The sequence below is a fragment of the Amblyomma mixtum genome, chromosome 8, assembly GCF_055824585.1.
Source record: "Amblyomma mixtum isolate Tamu chromosome 8, ASM5582458v1, whole genome shotgun sequence".
Lineage (NCBI taxonomy): Eukaryota > Metazoa > Arthropoda > Arachnida > Ixodida > Ixodidae > Amblyomma > Amblyomma mixtum.
In genome coordinates this window covers 1,356,795-1,375,616 of record NC_143019.1, presented here as the reverse complement: position 1 = coordinate 1,375,616, position 18,822 = coordinate 1,356,795, and the positions used below count along the sequence as shown (strand labels likewise).

Below are 18,822 nucleotides of genomic sequence, written 5' to 3'. Positions count from 1 at the left end.
GCGCTGTAGTGAACACGTGATACTGGAGCGGCGGTATACAATGGGGTGCGCCTGCCTCTGCTAGGCGTACACGGGATTGAGATGCCTCCTGGAGACAGGGCTGCTCGTTGGAATGAGAAGCAAAAGTTGCGGCGTGCTACAGAGACTAATGAAGAGCGTGAAGAACGTCTAGCCAAGCGGCGTGCTCGATATGCAACTCGGCGACAATATGCTTCGCATCTGACTAGGCTTAACCTAAGCTAAGCCTCAGTCATTTTTTAAAGCTGATAGCGAACATTCGAGATAAAGCTTCGGAAGTTACTAGAACATTTTGGCACAAAGTAGAATCGGCTCCGCCTGGATGCGATCAATCGAGATAAATCTAGGCGCGTCTTGCGTCACAAATGAAGCGATAAAGCGAGGTGCCGGCAGCCTTGAAGCATGAACAAATAAACACAACGAACAAACGCTACAAAGATTCGCGGCAATATTCATTGGTGGAATTCGCAATATGATTCTTGTAGCAGTTTCTGTAGCGGAAGAAACCGCTTTTTGTAGCAGCAATTTCGGGTTTTTGTAGAAGTAGAAAGAACTTTTCGTAGCGGGTATTGTAGGTCTTTCGCAGAAAAAAAGAATGCTTTTCGATGAAAATTTTCGCTTCTGCAGAACGTAAAAGAGTGTGATCGCAAAATGACAGCTTTTGGAGCAGGAAAGTACACGTTTATTCAGTCATTGCGCTACCCTTTGTTGGCGGAGCTATTTACTTTCAAAACTTCTGAAGTGAGCAAGTTGAAATAGATTCTGCCCCACAAAATGTGACTGTAAGCAATAATACATGTAAAGAACTAAAATACACAGAATGTAACACTGAATATACTTGTAAATTAAAGCCTGCTGGTATTATTTCTTGACTATTTAGCTTACACCATGTAATTGCAATGACGTTCGGGGTTGCTATTACAAAGCGCACCTTCTGCTCTACACTCATGCTGGTATCTGCGCACCGGAAAAAAAAAACGTTTCATTTCTCGCACGTACGCAGTCACCATCTCGTTTGGATGTTGAACTCGTAACTACAGCAGAACCTCCACTTTTTCGTTCCGGACGATGCTGCTGAACGTCCCCAGCAGTTTCTTGAAGGTGCCCCAGGTCACCAGGGAAAGGTCATGGTGTTCAAGTTATGTTCTGGGTGGGCCGTCCAGTGCAAAGTAAACGTTTCGGAGCTGCTGGGCGTCGTCGTCCCAGGCATTCAGCGAGGCCACACGGTCGAAAAATTCAGAGGGCACTTTGGCTCTCTAGCCTTTCCTGGCACACTGTTTGGCATTGACTGTGAGACTGTTTGTGCTGTAGTAGTGCTTTATTTGACTACACACGTTCACTACACATAACAAATACACACTTTGACTGCTTCATTAGCACGACTCTCTCTCTGCTTCGATGAGTTAAGTTGTATCCATCGCTCTGTTCGCAGTAATGAGGTATGTAATGTGGTCACCCACGGACGTCTTACGCCCCCAGTCGGAGCGGACGACAACTGTTTGATTAGTTGTCGACTGCTCCAAAAGGGGGCTCGTGGGTGACCTCATTACTAGGGTGCCTCGATGCGCGCGCCCTCTTGGAGGGTGGTGCCATTCTTTGAAGGGGCGAACGCCGCCTCCGGAGCGGCAGCGGCCATTTCGCTCCCCACGCGTCGCCGCGGCTGCTTGGGAGAGGCACGTGCGCGGCGTTTTCTGGGACAAAATGCCCGGGTGTTGCGTGCCCCAGTGCACGAACCACTCACGAAATGAGTGGAAGATGTACCGGTTCCCTAAAGAACCGAAAAGACGGCTTCTCTGGCTCGTAAAAATCAAGCGCGACAAGTGGCAACCCACGGACCGCTCGTGTGTATGCAGCGTAAGTTATGCTTCTTCTGTATTCGTAGTTATTCTTTCATTTGCATGCTTTATACCGTAGCGTTTGTCAGTCTTGTATCCTAGATATCTGGCGCATATGCTTGCGTGTTTAACTCGTTTATTTCTGGGCAACACGACATGCTTAGTTCTTATAATCTCTTGTTGTACATGTAGTACTGCGAGCGCGTAAAGATGTGCGCTCTTTGCTACCGGATCCTTGTGCAATTTCTTTTTTGTGCGCAGTGGAACGTAAGGGGAGCTCTAAGTTACCTTTTATGCTATGACATACAGAGCGCTTTGAGGAATTTTCTCGGCGTTGTATTCTTGTGCCGCTGTCCAACTCAGACGGTGTGCGTGCGTGCGCGCGCCCGTTTGTGTGTGTGTGTGCGTGTGTGTGTGTGAGAGAGAAAAAGAAATGAGGCGTATGACCAAGCAAGACGCATGTGTGGCCATGACAATCATGTCAGGACTCGTTATGACTAGTTTACTAACGGCTAATTGGTAGTTACTGCATGTATAAAGGCACGCTTAACTTGGTGATCGATATGTGTTTTGTGATCACGCTTGTCTAGACATTCGCTTTTCTTTCCCCATTCGATGACCGGTGAATTATCTGAACATCTGACTGGAGATGAGTGACGAGGATTTCATGACTACGGAGCCCTTTAACAACGGAAATTTCTTAATGGTGATGACAGGATCAGACGAAAGAGAAAGCTGTTTCATTGAAGCTCCACAAAATTTGTGGACAGCATGATCGAAAGCGGGAAGTCGTGAAAAATCCAGGATTGACTTACAGCATTGCCTTCTTGCGCGCACATATATGAGTGCAACGTTTTATTTTTAAAGGAATTTCTTAGCTCACTGCCCATGTTCCACCTAGCAGCAAAGGCAAGAACCTTTAGTATCTTAACATGGGAAGCACACATCTCTTCAGTGTCCAATAATTTCCTCGCACTCTCCCCGTTTTTTTTTGTTTTTTTTTTCAGAAAGAAGTCGACGGTCTTTTGCCTCTTTCTTAGTATATCTTAACAAGCACCTGAATTTCACTTATAACTGTTTGGGCATATCCCTGTTTGTGTTACTTATTTTTAGCTGTTTAGAATGTTAGTGTGAAGCCCTCTCAATTTAAACATTAATAAGTTTGTCTGATCATTGCATGTTTCTGTGTTACAGGCACATTTTGAAGAAAGCGCCTTTGAGCAGAATAGGGCTGACGGGTGGAAAAAATTGAAGCCCAATGCTGTGCCAACGCTTTTTTCCTTCAGAGGTATAATAAGCCACATATTTCTACATTAACGAAAGTTTGCAACGCTTCTTTCCTAATCCTATTGCTTCTTTCATTCTTAGCCTGATTGTTCTAACTTAGTACTGTAATGACCGGCCATTTGTAGACTCACGTGGAGCGATTATTTTTTTTTTTCATCATACTGCAGACCCAGTGAAGGGTCCTAGCAAGAGGGGTAACAATTTCAGAACAAAACACAAAAGCATAAACTGCAAAAACACGAACATAAAATTCACACAAATGTTTCTTCAGAGAATTAGGCGGCTCACATTACAGTAAGACTCTTCATACCTCCGGTCAATAGAATAGCTCGTTTTCATTTTTTACAGGGAGGTAAATCAGCCGCGCCTTCCACCCAGAAGCATGATGCTGACAATTTTGCATTTTATTTAATTTTATGTCTAAACGTAGCAAGACTTGGAGCATGCTCGTTCGTAATGATAAAATAATGCACCATCTGATTTGCAGCATGTGTGGCCTCTCTTTTTTCAGCGATGCCTAAGCACAGGAAGCCGCCAAAGGAAAGGTTACAAGGGGTGCCTGCGGCAGCAGAGCAAAGGGGCACTCTGCAGCATCAACAGAGTGCTTCTGATACCACATCAACAGAAATTCAGGACCAATACGTCAACGACATGGCTGATATGCCACACACGGCAAATCAAGAACTGCAGCCATTGCCCAGTGACGACAGGGAGACGGCTCAAAGTCAGATGAACAACTCACCTCGCCCAAGTTCCATTCCAGAAACTTCAATACCCGCCACAGATGATTCCCTGCAAGTTGCCTGCGCACTTCGTGCAACCCGTGCAGAGAAGTGCAGTAACAGCTCATGTGCTACACTTAATAAACAGCTAGAGGACATGAAGAAAAAATACGCGAAACTTAGCGAAGTTCACAGCAAAAGAAGTGCTACAAATAAGTCAATTAAAAGGAAGCTTCAAAAAATGGAAAAGGCCAGCGAAATGTTACGAAAAAAACTGAAGTTCCTAAATCAAGACCAAATGCGAGCCCTGTCTCGGAACAGCAACAAAGGTTCCACCTGGTCGTCCAAAACAATTAAACAAGCCCTTCAGATCAAATTTGCGAGTGAAACTTCAGGCTACGAAACCCTAAGAAGACTTGGGTACCCACTGCCTTCTAATAGGACTCTTGTCCGTCGTCTTCAGGGACTCAAGTTCCTACCAGGAATCTTAACTGAAGTGATTGACGTTCTCAGAGTAAAAGCAGAGGGCATGGAAGATATTGAAAAAGATTGTGTGCTTTATCTCGATGAAATGGAAATTGCACAAGGGTATGACCTCGATCGTGCTGAAGACATTGTGTTTGGAGGGAAAACATTTCCAGCAGTTCCAGATGAACCTGCATGTCATTGCTTAGTGTTTATGGTCGGAGGATTGAACACAAGGTGGAAGCAGGTAATCGCATACCATTTTACAGGAAGCTCTGTCGACGGGGGTCTGCTTAAGAGTTTTGTTCTGGAAATCGTGCAGCTTTGCGCTGACATTTCTCTTAGAGTGCTTGTGGTAACCTCTGATATGGGGGCGTCCAACAGAGCTATGTGGCGCGAGTTAGGTTTTTCTAGCCATAGGAATTCTAACACTGTGTGCTCAATCCCTCATCCGATGCTTCAGGGAAAGGAACTCTTTTTCACTGCGGACGCGGCTCACGTGATAAAAAATATCCGAGGTCAGCTTTTAAACTCTATTGACTTTACGCTGAGCGATGCAACTGTCTGCCAACATAGCTTACCCTCAAACAAAGTCAAGCTGGAGCACGTGCGCGCTGTCGTAGAATACGACTCTAGCAAAGAGCTGAAAATTGCACCCAAACTTTCTGAAGCTCATGTCAGCAAAGGCCACTTCACAAAAATGAAGGTCGGCATAGCAGTTCAGTTCTTCAAGGAATCCCCAGCCGCCATTCGTTGCCTAATAAGAGAGAAAGTGCTCGAACCAGAAGCTGAAACCACAGCATGGTTCCTGGAGCTCATCGCAAAATGGTACAAACTGATGTCCTCACGACATCCGTCAGTTGCACTTAGTTGGCAAGATATGGCAAAGTACCATGAAGCCTTGCACATGTTGCGCCTGGCAGTGGACACAATTCAAGGCATGCAGATGGGCAGCACATCCCAGTGGAAGCCCTCACAGGCAGGTCTCATGATTGCAACAACAGTTGTCCTTCGTTTGCAAGATATTGTGCTTAAAATGGATGGCTACAAATTCTTTCTCACCGGGAGACTGCTACAGGACTGCCTGGAGAATCTTTTTTCTGTTGTGCGTCACAGGAAACCCGTTCCAAACGCGTATGACATGAAATGTGCTTTGAAACTTGTATGCGTCAGTCAGTTTTTGCACACACCAGCAACCTCAAGCTATGAAACGGATGATTCTGAGTACCTGCTTGATATGATTTCACAAGGAAAAAAAGAGTACGTTGGAGATGTTGAAGAGGAAATTGACGATGGGGAAATTCTGTTCATTGAAGCACTGACTTCAATTGAGTGCAGTATTTTGCATCATATTGGCGGATTTGTTGTGAAAGGAATTTTGAAGAAAACGAACTGCGAGCAGTGCAAGGCTGCAATGCTTGGCTCGACGAACCATGAGCATGCATATTTAACTGCACTGAAAGAGTACGTCCAAGATGGTGAGAACTTGTGTTATCCGAGTGGTGCGGTTATGAGCCTTCTTCAATCCTGCGAAGAGCACTTTAAAGGAATCACGTCCTGGACAGACAATCTGTTCACCCTTAAGTCCCCTCTAAAGGCTGTCACAGAATATTTAAACAAGAACACACGATTCACTATGGAGGCCTGTCAGCAACACAAGGATTCTCTGGCAAACATACTGATATCAAGTTATGCAAGAGTACGGCTACGCATTCACCTGCGTCAGCTCGAAGCTGCGAGAGTCAATGGGCATGGAAGCAAGACATACGCTGCAGTTAATTTGCAGTGAGTTGTAGCGCTTGTTTTTGACATTTTAAGGTTTCCGACCAAATAAACAAGCTATCACATCGGAAATCGCTAATTATCGGATGCAGTTTCTTTTTTCATTGTTCAGAAACCGTGTGGCTGCTTTATTTTAGCGGCATCGATATCTGATTTATAGTAGTGAGCAGTTTACATTATATTGCTGCATAAGATATGCTAAACAGGGCTTATAGTCCGTGACTGCGTGAGTCAAAATTTAATGCTATAGAAACCATATGTGTGAAGCACCAAGTAATCTGGCATGTATTAAAAAGTTTGTTTATCTCCATCTGCATATCGAAAGTAACGCGAAAGAAAGGAAAACGAAATTCAGAATAGCTATGGGAATGCTTTTCTGAGCATAAAATAGCCGTAAAGTACTATATTGTGTAATGTAAAATGAAAGAACATGCCTATATGTATACTCAAGCTTAACACAAAAATGTTCCAGAAGTCGTTTATTTTGTAGTATTAGCGAGTAATGCTCCGCAAAAATTATAAATCACGTTTGAAACTACAAAGAAACATTAAAAGTGGCCCGGATGTGTTCGCTGGGCGGTATATGGCGCTCGGCTGCACGGGCGCGACACAGCCGCGGCGGCCGAGTTTCGATAGAGCTGAAAAACACAGTGCCTTGTACTAGGTCGATATCGGTGCATGTTAATAAAAACCTGAGGTGGACGAAATTTCCGATGTCCTCCACCACGGCTTCATAACAGCCGATGTCGCGAAATTACAAAAACCGTGAATGTGACACTGGCTGGCTCGCCGCCCTTGGCTGCGTACGGAGCGGGCATCCTAATGGCGGACGTCGTAGCAGACGACGCGGTTGTCTCCACCCTGCACGGCGGCGGCGGGAGGAGCGCGCGCATCGAGGCACCCTACTCATTACTTGGAATCCGCGCACTCTGACGTCATAACTATTTCAACCAACCGAAAAGCATGACAACTCTGCTGACAACCTTCTGTCGACAAACTTTTGTCGACAACGATGAGGCACTAAAGGCGTCGGCCTTAAAACATCCAGCCATTCTTCTATTTCCTCAGAGGATTGGCCATGGAACATCGGCGGCTCATGAAGCTAGCGAGACAAAAGGGTAGTTGCTTGCGCAACGGGACCCTTCTAGTGGGACAGAACTGCAGGCCAGCACCTGCACCAGATGTCACGTAATGGTGACGGCAGTCCGGGAGTCAGGAAGACCGCTAAAAGGCTTCCAAATGAACTTTTTATTTGACTTACTCGCGCCCCCCCCCCCCCAAAAAAAAAAAAAACTGGATGACTCGGCGACTTCGCTAGAGGCAAGCGTGCTCGGCAGTCGTCGAACAGAAACCCTGCCGCTCTCTTGCCGCGCTCAATTTAAAGCCGGCAAGGAACCATCGAGATAAGGCGCGAAAGCAACGGCAACAATCTGGAACAAAGTAGAAGCATCTGCGCGTGGTTGCTACCACTCGAAATAACTGTGGTCGCATATCTCACGTTGCAACCAAATGACAAAGACATGCGCCACCAACTTTGAGCCTGAACAAGCAAACAGTGCAAAGATTCGCGGCAATGCGTAACCGGCGGCGGTGTGTGCGCCCGTGTTACGGTAGCTCGATGTAGCCGGTTACGCGATCCGTCTCCTGATGTGCGCACACATAGCAATAGATAGAGATATAAAGCAACGACATACCTTGTTCACTGCCGTAAAAGCGCACCAAGGTTGCTAGCTCACCACGCATTATTTCTTTCAAAATCCACGTCAAACTACTTGAACGGTCGGCGCTCTATCCCCGCTGGGTCAAATATGGCGGCCATTCCCGCCGATGGTCGCGTACTTTTCCCGTTCCAGTGACTTTAGTGACCTTGGGTGACCTACAGAGAAATTACACAACACTATCGTTTGCAACGAGCTAGACTTCCTCCAGCGGATAGATCCTTGTCCAGATACCAAGCCATCAACTGGCGCCGGTTACAAACTTACACCTTTCCAAACCCGGCCCTCTGGAGTCTTATGTACCCAGGGCAATTTCCAGAAAAATGCGCAAACTGCGAACTTAGGGCCACCTTGGACCACGTACTATGGAAATGTCCTCATGCTCCCCGGGAGGGACGAGGTATAAACACAAAAGATCAATGGGAGACCTTTACTGAGCTCCGACCCGGCGACTCAGTTACAACTCGTCCGACTGGCCGAAGCCGCCGCCGAGAGTCAAGACCTTTCGGCCGTCGTCTAGGCGGGTAGCCCTCTGGCTAGCCTCTTTCTGTTGGACAATAAAAGTTTTCCTATCCTATCCTATTGAGTGTCCAACGCATGCGGCACGTAGCGGCTGCTGTACAAACTACAAGCGTTTGTCCGATTTCGTGGGCTTGCTTAACTGTCACAGTAGTCCCTGCAGGTCTACCAGCCGACGCGAAGGATTCGGTAGTCGCCAGTGCCATCGCCGTGCACTGTCCGAGAGCTCGCCGTTCCGCAAGTCTATTGGGGTCCATGTTCCGCGGGATGCGTGAGACCATAATTTCCGTTCACGTGCGCTGTTCAACACGTACCACTGCTCCGGCTTCGGTCTTTAGCGGTGCTGCGTACCCGAGGATACGTAAGAGAGCCCAAAGCTCTTTCGTTTGTTGTAGCCGTCGGAGTTGCACAATGCCCTGAGCCTCTAGGCACTCTCCCGGAGTGTTGTCTATCCCCGCCATTGTCTGTTCCCACACTTTCGTTGCTAAGGAAAGTGTCCATTTTTAGGTGCTCTGTCCTGGTCAGGCTGCGATAAAGGACGCGGTATGAGAGGCGGCCAGGTAGAAGAGCTTCGATGATCTGCAGAAAAATTCACAAACGATTACGAGTGTTGGTAATGCGAGACTTGAGCGCAACTCTTCACACCCCAACACCTGCCACCGCTGGTAGGTGGCGTGTTACGCTGCTAGCCACCTTCCAGGCGATGTTTCGCTCCGCTGCTTGGACAACCGGTTACGCCGACGACGATGCGAAATGCAGGAACGGGCGCCTAAGAGCTGCGCTGTAGTAGCATCGCCAAGTCCTCGGCGCCTGTTGATAATTCTTTGTGAAACCGAGTGTATTGCTGCAGCACGAGTTAATTGTATCCAGTGGTGAGCATTCGAATCCTCCTGCTCCAGGTCCACGGCGAATTGTTTGGGATGCTGCGACCGGAGTTGTGAAGAACAGAAGCAGCTCGAAGTACAAGAACAAGGGTATTTATTGCAGCATGCTTCAAGCAGTGCGAGCTTCCCGCGTTCCAGCAATATTAATCGTTCAAAGGCACGAAAAAGTCCACAGCGGCAAACCTCAGGATTGTTAAAAGTGTTCGCTGAGGCACCTATGACATAATTATGAGCAACGTGGAAGAAAGCAGTACTGGATATAAGCTAAGCTGTTACGAAGTTTTCTGCATGTCTTTCGCTTTGCCCCTGTCTTCAACCCCACAGTGACGGGATTTGAAGGTGCAGGCTCCTTTCCCAAGCAATGCAACCTTAGGAAACCGAGCACCAGGCCGGGGAACAGCTTGTACCCATTTTGAGAAAACCGGTGGGTACCCAGCCGGCGGTGGGAGTCGAACTCACCACCTCCCAAAGACGAAGTTTTTGAGATGGGTTTTTGAGAATTATGGGATGAGTTGCACATTAACGCACTTATCTACAACAGTTCACAAGTTCTCGCATCTTCTTGATCTCCGCATCAGTACCACACACTAACCCTGGAGCCACCCAGCCCAACTTTGCCAACCTTCGGAGCAAGCGGATCGCTCACTTCAATACGGCGCAGTTTCGCCCAGAAGCGGCACGGGCTTCTCTGAGCATTGCCACACCACACGCCAACCTGTTTAGTTTTTCCAGCCTGCAGGGATCATGGACCCGCATCCTCGCCTCCGCAAAAACCTGTGTACAGCGCTGTGCACATGGCCAAAGTCAAGCAGTCCAGTAGTGTACAGCCTGGAGCAAATTGTCCACAGTGGGTATGGATGGGCCAACCTCTACCGGCACTGAAGAACCGGGCCCACATGCGACAATGTCTTGCTAGGACGCATCTTGTCGAACAGGAAAGCATTCGCGCATGACGATCATATCGACAGCATCGGCGTCGATGCTATGGACACCGTCTCTCGCTCTCAGAAGTCTAAGGGGCATGCTATCTTGGAAGGCACTCGGGCAAATCAATTCAGAGAGGCTTCACCAAACTAACATGGCCTAACTTGAACTTGTCAAGTAACCCATGCTATAAATTCTGCTAAGCATGCTCTACATAAATGCCATGACCTTTGCCTCACTCCTGCCCCTGTAGAACATCTTGCTTCCCAGACATTTGTGCAACCCAAGCTTGAGTAGGCGAATGAAATGTTTGACCCACACCATAATAGCCTTATTAACACCCTCGAAATGGTCCAGAACTGTAAAACAGGATTCATTCCGTAATTAGTACTCTCACATTTCAAGCATCATAGCACTAAAAGATTCAATAAACTTACGTGCTCTAGCTTTGTACTGTAGGATTGCCCATCATAACCTTTTTCATAAATTTTTCCATTCTTTGCCTTCTGATAACCCGTACATAAAAAGAGCACACTGAACCGCCCACTCCAGCCATGTAATACAGTGTGTCCCCAACAAGCCCATTTTGCGACTTTTCTGCAGCAATTTTTCCTGCACGCAGCACAGAACTGGAATGGCTTGCCCACTGAAGTGCCTTTATCATCAACCCAATAACATTCAAGGAAACCATCAGAAACCATTCATCATGATTTTTATTACCTTTGTTTGCCATGAAACGCCCATCCCTCATCTAATGTTTCAATGAGGCCTTCGAGGAAATAAATATGCATCTTATAGAACAGAAACAAAGGAAGTACAAATACTAGAGTAGAAACAACACTGCTGACTAAACGTCAGGCACTTGACACAAATACTTCCCTCCTATGTGAAGAGAAGCACTTGGTTTGACAGCCCCTGGACTACACCACCGTCTGGAACCACAAACTCCGAAATGTCGTGCTTGGGTGTGAAATGTGCCAGGTTTGTGTTGCTGTCCAAAAGGAGAGCCAGCTCCCATAAAGCCACATGCCTACTTTTTCCTTGACTAGCATAGACAAACACAGCTGCCTCCGGGCTTTCTGCAAGCTCGACCAGCTCCACGATGGCCTCTTCTGGGATACGGTTCCTGACGTGCAGTATCCGGTGGTCCTTCAGGTCCAACTCCGACAGGGATTCTAGAGTGCTCTTAAAGGAAGACGGATGCAGAACCAAGCAGATGCCTAAAGAAGAAGAGTGCAAGGTGTTAGTGCCATGAGTCCACACAGAAAAGCAAAATTAGTTTTTTTTTTTTTTCCAGATAACAAAAGCATAAAAAGAGGCAACCCAAGAGGACCGACTATCGTTTCATTCAATTCTGCTTCACTTGGCAGTGATGATGATGCTATGGTGAAGACGAGCCGCTGATTGTAGTGAAACCCTCCCATTCATTCATTCACTTACTCACTCAATCACTCGTTCATTTCCATTCATTATTCTGATTATTACTATTAGTGTTATGCCACTACCTCTAGACAAGTGTATGAACACAGACTAATGCTTGAACCTTTGATTGCCCTGTGATACTGGGTTCATCCACACAACCACACCAGTACAATTCAATAAGTATCTTCAGCTGCATGCTTTAAAGGGGCAAAAGCTGTTTAGGGTAGGAAACAGTAAAATCACGGATTGCAATAAAATGCCTGCGTTTCACAGATTGTTGATATCACAACTGGCCTCATTCAGCTCTCGAGCATTTTTGTGTGTATATAGTTCCTTCTCACGTGCTCTTTCTAGCAATACAAGAACAAGTTTTGCTCACTCCTAATCACTCAACCTTTCCATATCTGTATTTGTAACTGCTATGTTACAATTCATGCATAGATGCTTTCAACTCTGAAGTGAACAAAAAACAAGAGTTAATGTGATATCTGCCAACCGTAAAAAAATGAATCTCACTATATCATAGGAGCACTAAAAATAAAATGAGCAATAGTGCAGTTCTGATACCATGAAGGACGGCCCAATGTGCTGTCCTTCCATGCTTGAGACAGGGTTCGAAATTGCCGTCAGAATCATAGCTGAATGCTCAGTCAAGGAAACTAGTTCTGCGCACCAAAGCACAGCAGCAACCTAAAGGATATATGCATAATGAAATGTGGGCTTCCAGTGCAAACTCAAAGAACAGGCAGCACTGCATACAAAACAATTCAGTTCAGTTTTACGGGGGTTTAACATCCCAAAGCAACTCAGGCTATGAGGGACACCGTAGTGGAGGGCTCCGGAATAATGTCGACCACCTGGGGTTCTTTAACGTGCACTGACATCACACAGTACACGGGCCTCCATCAAAATGTGACTGCTGTGGCTGAGACTGAACCCGCGTCCTTTGGGTCAGCAGCCGAGCACCGTAAACACTGAGCCCACTGCGGCAGCTTGCATACAAACAATTTTCAGGCCACATTTCAATTCACTGTGAAAGCCATTCCATCTTAAAGCCTAATGATGCCTTCTAGTAGCTTTTGTTTTTACTCGACTATATTCTGTCTAGCCGTAGCTAAAGCCTCACTTTCCAGACTTACAACTAAGTCAATCTTTCAGAGCAGCAAGTAAAATTAAGCGGATAGTTTACAACACTTTATGAGGAGCTTGTCACCGAGTTCACCGCATATGCTTCCACGATAATTCCACCACAAATAATGTGTGTTCAAATATGAATGAGGGCAAAATGCTGCAGCACGACTCATTTGTGAGTGTCATTGAAAAGCTGGCAGCAAAGCTAGAGTGAGTGTTTTCCGCATTCAAAAATGAATTTATTCAAGCCACACACACCTATTTGTTGATTAAAGCACCAGTATTTAAATTACAACAGCCAGATCAAAGTTCACTCAACTCTTCATATACCGTATTTTCCGGTGTATAAGACGCACCCTTGTATAGGACGCACCTGCCGTATATGCAAGCTGTCACTGAAAAAGTTCCTATATAAGACGCACCCGTGTATAAGACGCACCCCAGTTTACCCAGTTAGGCTAGTGAGGCTTAATTAAACACGCTTGCGCGACTATCGCGAAATGCACCGTACCTGTGAGCAATTCTTAAGCAACGCTAAGTGATCGAAGAAAGCAACGCTCACGCCATACCCGTCCATGTTTTAGCAAAAAAGAAAGAAAAAACGATACAGCTCCCCATATGTCCATAACAACATTTTATTTCTACATGAAACCTTCGAAGTCTTCATCTTCAGATGCGCTATCAAAAGGTTCACCCATTTCTGGAAGCAACTCGGCTGAAACATGCACTACGTACACGGAGCAAAAAAAGTTGCAAAGGGTGAGTGAAAAAGAACGCCGGCTTGTCTTGACAATGGCGAGAAGCGCGATTGTCACCATCTTTTGGCGCTTCTCATTACTTTTGCTTGGGGCCTCCGAAACAGCCGCGCGTTTGTGATCCCGGAAGTCGTCATCCCCGCCGTTTCATGATAAAGATCACCTAGAATGTAGCGCACGGCGGTCCCGGTATTGAAGTATTAACCGTGTTACAACCGCGTTATTGGTAGTGATATTTTTTAGGTGAAAAAAGCTTGAGCATGAACCGGAGTAATCGATGAACTCGCAAAAAAGATGAAAAATTCGCATATAAGACGCACCCTTGTATAGGACGCACCAGCAAGATTTTCGAAAAAAAGCCGCGTCTTATACACCGGAAAATACGGTAACTACTATAATAAATGCAAAAATTCCCAACAACAATGCTGAAATGATTCATGAACTACATGTTTGTTTTTCATTTCGTTTTGACGGCAATTCAGGCAAAGAAAACAAATGTGGAGTTAGGGATTTACAGGTAGCGGTTGGGTATATATCAGCAGTACAATATTTCAGGCTGCTCTCAGTTGAGAAAATTGCACAAGCGTAAAAGCACTGATGAAAAGCTGGATGCTTTGGCTCTGTGATGTTCTTACTTCCTATTAGTGCCCTCTCATGGATATGCTATGTTATCCTGCACTTGTACTTGAGTAGGGCTTCTATTCAAACAAAAATAAATTAAATACAAGCTCAGTATGTTCAGTGCTGTTGCATTATCTTCTACCATAACTCTTGTTCACCTGTATTCTCTTTTCCAGTGTATGTTGAACTGCGCATTACACCTATGCACTCTACAAAGCATTGTCATTCGAATAGCAGGCCCCTCACATGCAAGCACTGTTCTGGAGCCATTCTACACATATATACAAGCATAATTTTATTCAAAAGAAAGAAATTCAACATATATATCTATCTGGCTGGACAGACATTTAAAAATATCGGAACCACCCATTTTCTTCCTGAGCCTTAGTTGAGTAAAGTGTCCATGCGAATTGCACTAACACTTTGCCAGTATACAAATTAAAGGATACGGGATTAGCACTGGCTTCCCTCGAAGCAGGTTTCTGACAATTTCCACTCGCCGACGTTCTTTGGAGACAATCTTCAGGGAACATTCCTGTAGGCATGTCTCTGCAAGGGTCTTCATGTTTTCAGCTGCAAGCAATGCACAGCGAATGCAAAGAAAAGAACACAGTGAACCAATTGCAAGAAGACAGTGCACACTCTAACTCATATGTCAGTTCAAGTAGCATGTTATCATTTCAAGTATGCGTCACAAAAGCCAAGATATGCATTTAGTTTTGGCACAGCTAAGCAACATGCACTGAAGTAGCAAGGAGAATAATCTGTTCAACATAGGAATGTTGATGCCGAATTTTCATGCCAATTAACAAATGACCGAGTGTATCCCAGTGTCTCCGAATTAAATGGCTCATAAAAAAGGACAGGTCACCGATAAGATTACAAAATGACAGGATCAACAAGAAGTTTTTATTTTGAAAAAAATCCCAGGAACATTAGCAGTAAGCCCCAGGGAAACCCTAGCCTGACCTACAGTCCAGACATCAATGAGAAGCTCAAGAACAGATGATCTGCTTCAATAGTTAGCATCCATGCAATCTCAATTTGCTTATGTTTCAAATATGATGTCAAGGTTTTGCAAAACATACTACAAAATTAAATTAAATGTTGTACGCACTAGAGCAAGCACATCAGCACGAAACAATTTCAGCCCCATATGTTAGTACAGTGAGTTCTGATTCATACCACATACACCTTTACTCAAAGGCAGCTGTGGCTAAAGGTACGTCGGATGGACCCAGTGCATTTTTTATTTCCCCGAGTACGTCGGTCGAATTCAATTGTGTGTTTTGAAGCTGTGGCTGAAGTCTCTATGTTGGATGGGCTCGGCGCATTTTTTTTCTCAGGTAGGTCGGACAGATCCAGTCAGTGTTTTTCAATGTGCGACCTAACTCACAAATTTTTCTCACAGACTCAGTATCACAGGTACAGTGCTATGCTTCCATCCACTACAGGTCGTAACAGGGAAAAACTGATACAACTGCCGAAGCATGAGTCATACGGTGGCGTACCTATGTCCACTGTCCGGAATCGGGCAATTGGTGTTTGGTGCGCGCATCGCAAATTTGTTAGCAAAGAACTGTTTGTGCTGCTGCACACATTACTAAAATATCCCGTATTTTTTGTTCATATACTGATTGATACAGGTCGATGGGATGCAGCTCGCAAACTACAAATTTACTCCAGGCTATTTTCATATGCAAATGTGAGCCACATGTCAATTTTCTGCCGTGTGCTGAAATTTGCTTCATGAACATTGAGGCTTCAATTCCTTGCAAACAAGCCATGTTCTCTAGTCAAAGTTGGAAGTGTGCCCCATCTGCTCACATATGGCAACGGCTAAGTGGCTCGCACTAGAGATCAGAGGCGGGCGGAGTGGGTGAGGGAACAAATGCTGGTTAATGACATCCTAGTCGAAATCAAGAGGAAGAAATGGGCTTGGGCAGGGCATGTAATGCGAAGACAAGATAACCGCTGGTCCTTAAAGGTAATGGAGTGGATTCCAAGAGAACGCCAGCGTAGCAGGGGTTGGCAGAAAGTTAGGTGGGCGGATGAGATTAAGAAGTTTGCGGGGGATACGGTGGCCGCAATTGGCAAAGGACGGGGTTAATTGGAGAGACATGGGAGAGGCCTTTGAGTGGGAGTAGTCAGGCTGCTGCTGATGATGATGATGAACCTGAAGCACCATATACGTGAAGTTTTGCCACAAGACAAGGATGCGGGCTGGACGCTTGCCTCTTCCCCAAACAACGCCCATGTTAACCCCAGAGCAAATCATTTCCACTTCCATTTCCTCTCCCATGAATTGCAGTGAAGTTTGTCTTCACCTTAGCAGGCCTGGTCATCACTGAGTACCAGCATAGGCCTCAAGTAGGTTCGATGTGCCTTTTGCCATGGCTGCAAGGTAAAATGTAAAAATTTTAACAATGAACATACTATTTGCTCTGTTTGCCAGTAAAAAAGAGCTAGTATAACAATTTCTTACAGGTGTTTTGCATGGTGAGATGCATGGTGTGCTGGGCACAGGTGCTTGACCCCCCTACCTGCACTTCAGAGGTGGATGCACAATCGCTGGCAGCACGAATCCTAGTGATCACTTGCTTAAATTACAAGCCGATCGAGGGGACAGATCTCGAGACTGTTTCTCAGCCGATGTGTACCACACTGCCTGCCACCATCGCTTGCATGCAACGTGGAAAGAGAGCCAGCGGAGCCCGCCACACACCACGGGGCATGGAGACGCCAGTCAGTGCCATTTGTGGGAATGCTAAGACGCAAGAATGGGCGAAATTCTCTTCGCAGCTCCACGAAAGTGGCGAATGTAGCAGCTTGCACAAGTATTGCGAGTGAGAGTGCATAAAAAGCAGCATGACGGGAATAAGGTGGATGTGACTTTAGCCAAGGGCCTACAGCAACATCTGCCGTACTTTTAAAGAGAACCAACTGGGTACATCGGACGTATCTTTACACATTTTGTTACTTAAAACCTAGAAGATGCAAACACAGCATAGCGGAATTTTGCTTTGAAATTTTCCAAATCCAACAACCTGAAAACATCTCTCCTTTCTTGGTGAACTGCAGCGACTTAGCCATTTCAAAAAGTGTGTTGGCACTCACTGGATCACCCTGAAGCAGCTGTGAAGCCATGCTCAGAGCTACCAGCCCACACCTGAAAGAAGAATGAAGGGCAGCAATTAGCAGCACAGGCCTTCAAAATGCGGCATGGTGTTTGATGACTTAAGGAGCAGCCTGGCTTTCAATTAAATCACGAAAAGAAATCGAAGTTTGGAAAACACTAGGTTTCGTATTTAACGTAAGGTCTTTCTAATTACGTCCCGAATAATTCCCCGAAAGCAGCCAAGATGTGTCAGCCAAGATGTTTTTTATGATCATACGCAGAAGAAAACTGACTGAGATATCCATGAAAATGCCAGTTTTCTCAAAAGTTTTTCTTTGATCTGACTGCCTTGCTTGCAGAGAGCATAGCATTTCAATGGCTTCATAGATTTCAGTGGGTAAGACAGCAGGCTAGTTGGTGATCCATTACATTATGTCCTCGTTCTTCGTTGTGTGTCTTGCTGGTTTGCGCTGGTATTTATATTTTCATAGATTTTCCTGCACTGTGTTCGTTGACAAATACTTTATGCAGTGACTTGCTAAATTTCTAAATTACATTCTCATTTTTTCACTCTGTCACTAATTTTACATGACAGTAATGAGTGCATTATGTAAGCATGGATATGACAGCCCCCTTTAAAACCACCCCCTAAATTATATGCGTAATGAATGCAAGAGTTACCACAACAAAACAGTTTTCCGGCATTGGCAATGCATACAACACGAATGAGCTTCGGCTTGATTTGCCAACGGTTTATCTGACCACCGAGAATTTGGCAAAGAGCTCAATAAACGATCTTCGACGCACAACTGTAAAAAGGTCCGGGACGCTACAAAGAACGAGCGAGGCGTAAGCAATGAAAGAAATCACAGAAGTAGGCTGGGCTAATAGACGTTGTTAAGAAGGTAACTTACTGCGGTCCCTTCTGAAGCACGTGCTTCAAAGGTAACAACCTGGATACGACGATCGCATCTTGAAAGCCGGCTGTGATCCTCTCAAACTGCCGGTCAACCAAGCAAACGGAAGTAATGCCCAGCTCGTTGACATCCGAGTTGTCGAGTTCGCGTTGGAACACTGCATTGTCTTGCCAACTTGCTGGCGGAGGTGGTGGTGGTGGAGGCGGTGGCGGTTGTGGAGTAATATTCGGCATTTCTCGGAACGAAAGATAAACGTCCCAGATGTTAAAAAATCACAGGAACTTTAGCACGTTCACGCACGTGCATCTCCACAAACCTACATCAATCTACTTTCGGTTTGGCTGGTTGGTTGGCCACAGGTAAAATGGCACATACCCACTACGGGTGAGTGGCCAAGACACAGGCGGTGAACCATGCGGTGAACTGTTGGAAAGATTAGCAGTTTTAGAGAAAAAGGAGCAGTAATAATCAGCCTGTACCCTATTACTTTCGGTTTCTCGCGTTATATTAATTCTATGGTTTCTCGCTGTCATAATGCTAGTTAAGTCAGTTGTTTGAGCAAATAACTGGAAGTTTTGACCCAAATACGTCCTTTGTGCTCTAAAACTGTATATAATAATTTTATTTTTTTAATTTTATAGATTTTTTTTTAATTAGAAAACAAGCCGCAGAGCCCGCTTAGAGTTGAGCCGAGCCTGAGTGTG

At 45.6% G+C, this 18,822-nt stretch overlaps 2 protein-coding genes across 3 annotated transcripts; one reads left to right on the top strand and one right to left on the bottom strand.

Moving 5' to 3' along the window:
* The first annotated feature begins 1,572 nt into the window (after positions 1 to 1,572).
* On the top strand, positions 1,573 to 7,000 carry LOC149331125 (uncharacterized). 2 transcript variants are annotated; one of them, XM_089556343.1, is made up of 3 exons: positions 1,573 to 1,872; positions 3,048 to 3,141; positions 3,652 to 7,000. In XM_089556343.1, exons 1-3 carry the CDS (start codon positions 1,720 to 1,722, stop codon positions 6,114 to 6,116), a joined length of 2,712 nt encoding a protein of 903 aa, XP_089412469.1. In that variant the 5' UTR covers positions 1,573 to 1,719; the 3' UTR covers positions 6,117 to 7,000. The 2 variants fall into 2 exon arrangements, with proteins under 2 accessions (XP_089412469.1, XP_089412470.1); XM_089556344.1 differs by lacking the exon at positions 1,573 to 1,872 and having other exon boundaries at positions 2,283 to 3,141; positions 3,652 to 3,757; positions 5,176 to 7,000.
* A 3,849-nt stretch (positions 7,001 to 10,849) lies between these two features.
* On the bottom strand, positions 10,850 to 18,634 carry LOC149331124 (actin maturation protease). Its single transcript, XM_089556342.1, has 5 exons — positions 18,116 to 18,634; positions 17,131 to 17,252; positions 14,533 to 14,656; positions 12,144 to 12,214; positions 10,850 to 11,374 (listed from the first exon to the last, which is right to left on the bottom strand). Exons 1-5 carry the CDS (start codon positions 18,349 to 18,351, stop codon positions 11,037 to 11,039), a joined length of 891 nt encoding a protein of 296 aa, XP_089412468.1. The 5' UTR covers positions 18,352 to 18,634; the 3' UTR covers positions 10,850 to 11,036.
* Positions 18,635 to 18,822: the final 188 nt, after the last annotated feature.

Bases quoted from the DNA above. Each gene is read 5' to 3' on its own strand.
- LOC149331125 (XM_089556343.1), top strand. From the start codon at position 1,720: ATGCCCGGGTGTTGCGTGCCCCAGTGCACGAACCACTCACGAAATGAG. The intron at 1,873-3,047 runs GTAAGTTATGCT...TCTGTGTTACAG, and splicing joins ACCGCTCGTGTGTATGCAGC to GCACATTTTGAAGAAAGCGC. The intron at 3,142-3,651 runs GTATAATAAGCC...CTCTTTTTTCAG, and splicing joins AACGCTTTTTTCCTTCAGAG to CGATGCCTAAGCACAGGAAG.
- LOC149331124 (XM_089556342.1), bottom strand. From the start codon at position 18,351: ATGCCGAATATTACTCCACAACCGCCACCGCCTCCACCACCACCACCT. The intron at 14,657-17,130 runs GTTGTTGGATTT...CATTGCTTGCAG, and splicing joins GAAAGGAGAGATGTTTTCAG to CTGAAAACATGAAGACCCTT. The intron at 12,215-14,532 runs GTATCCTTTAAT...CTGAGCATTCAG, and splicing joins GGGAAGCCAGTGCTAATCCC to CTATGATTCTGACGGCAATT.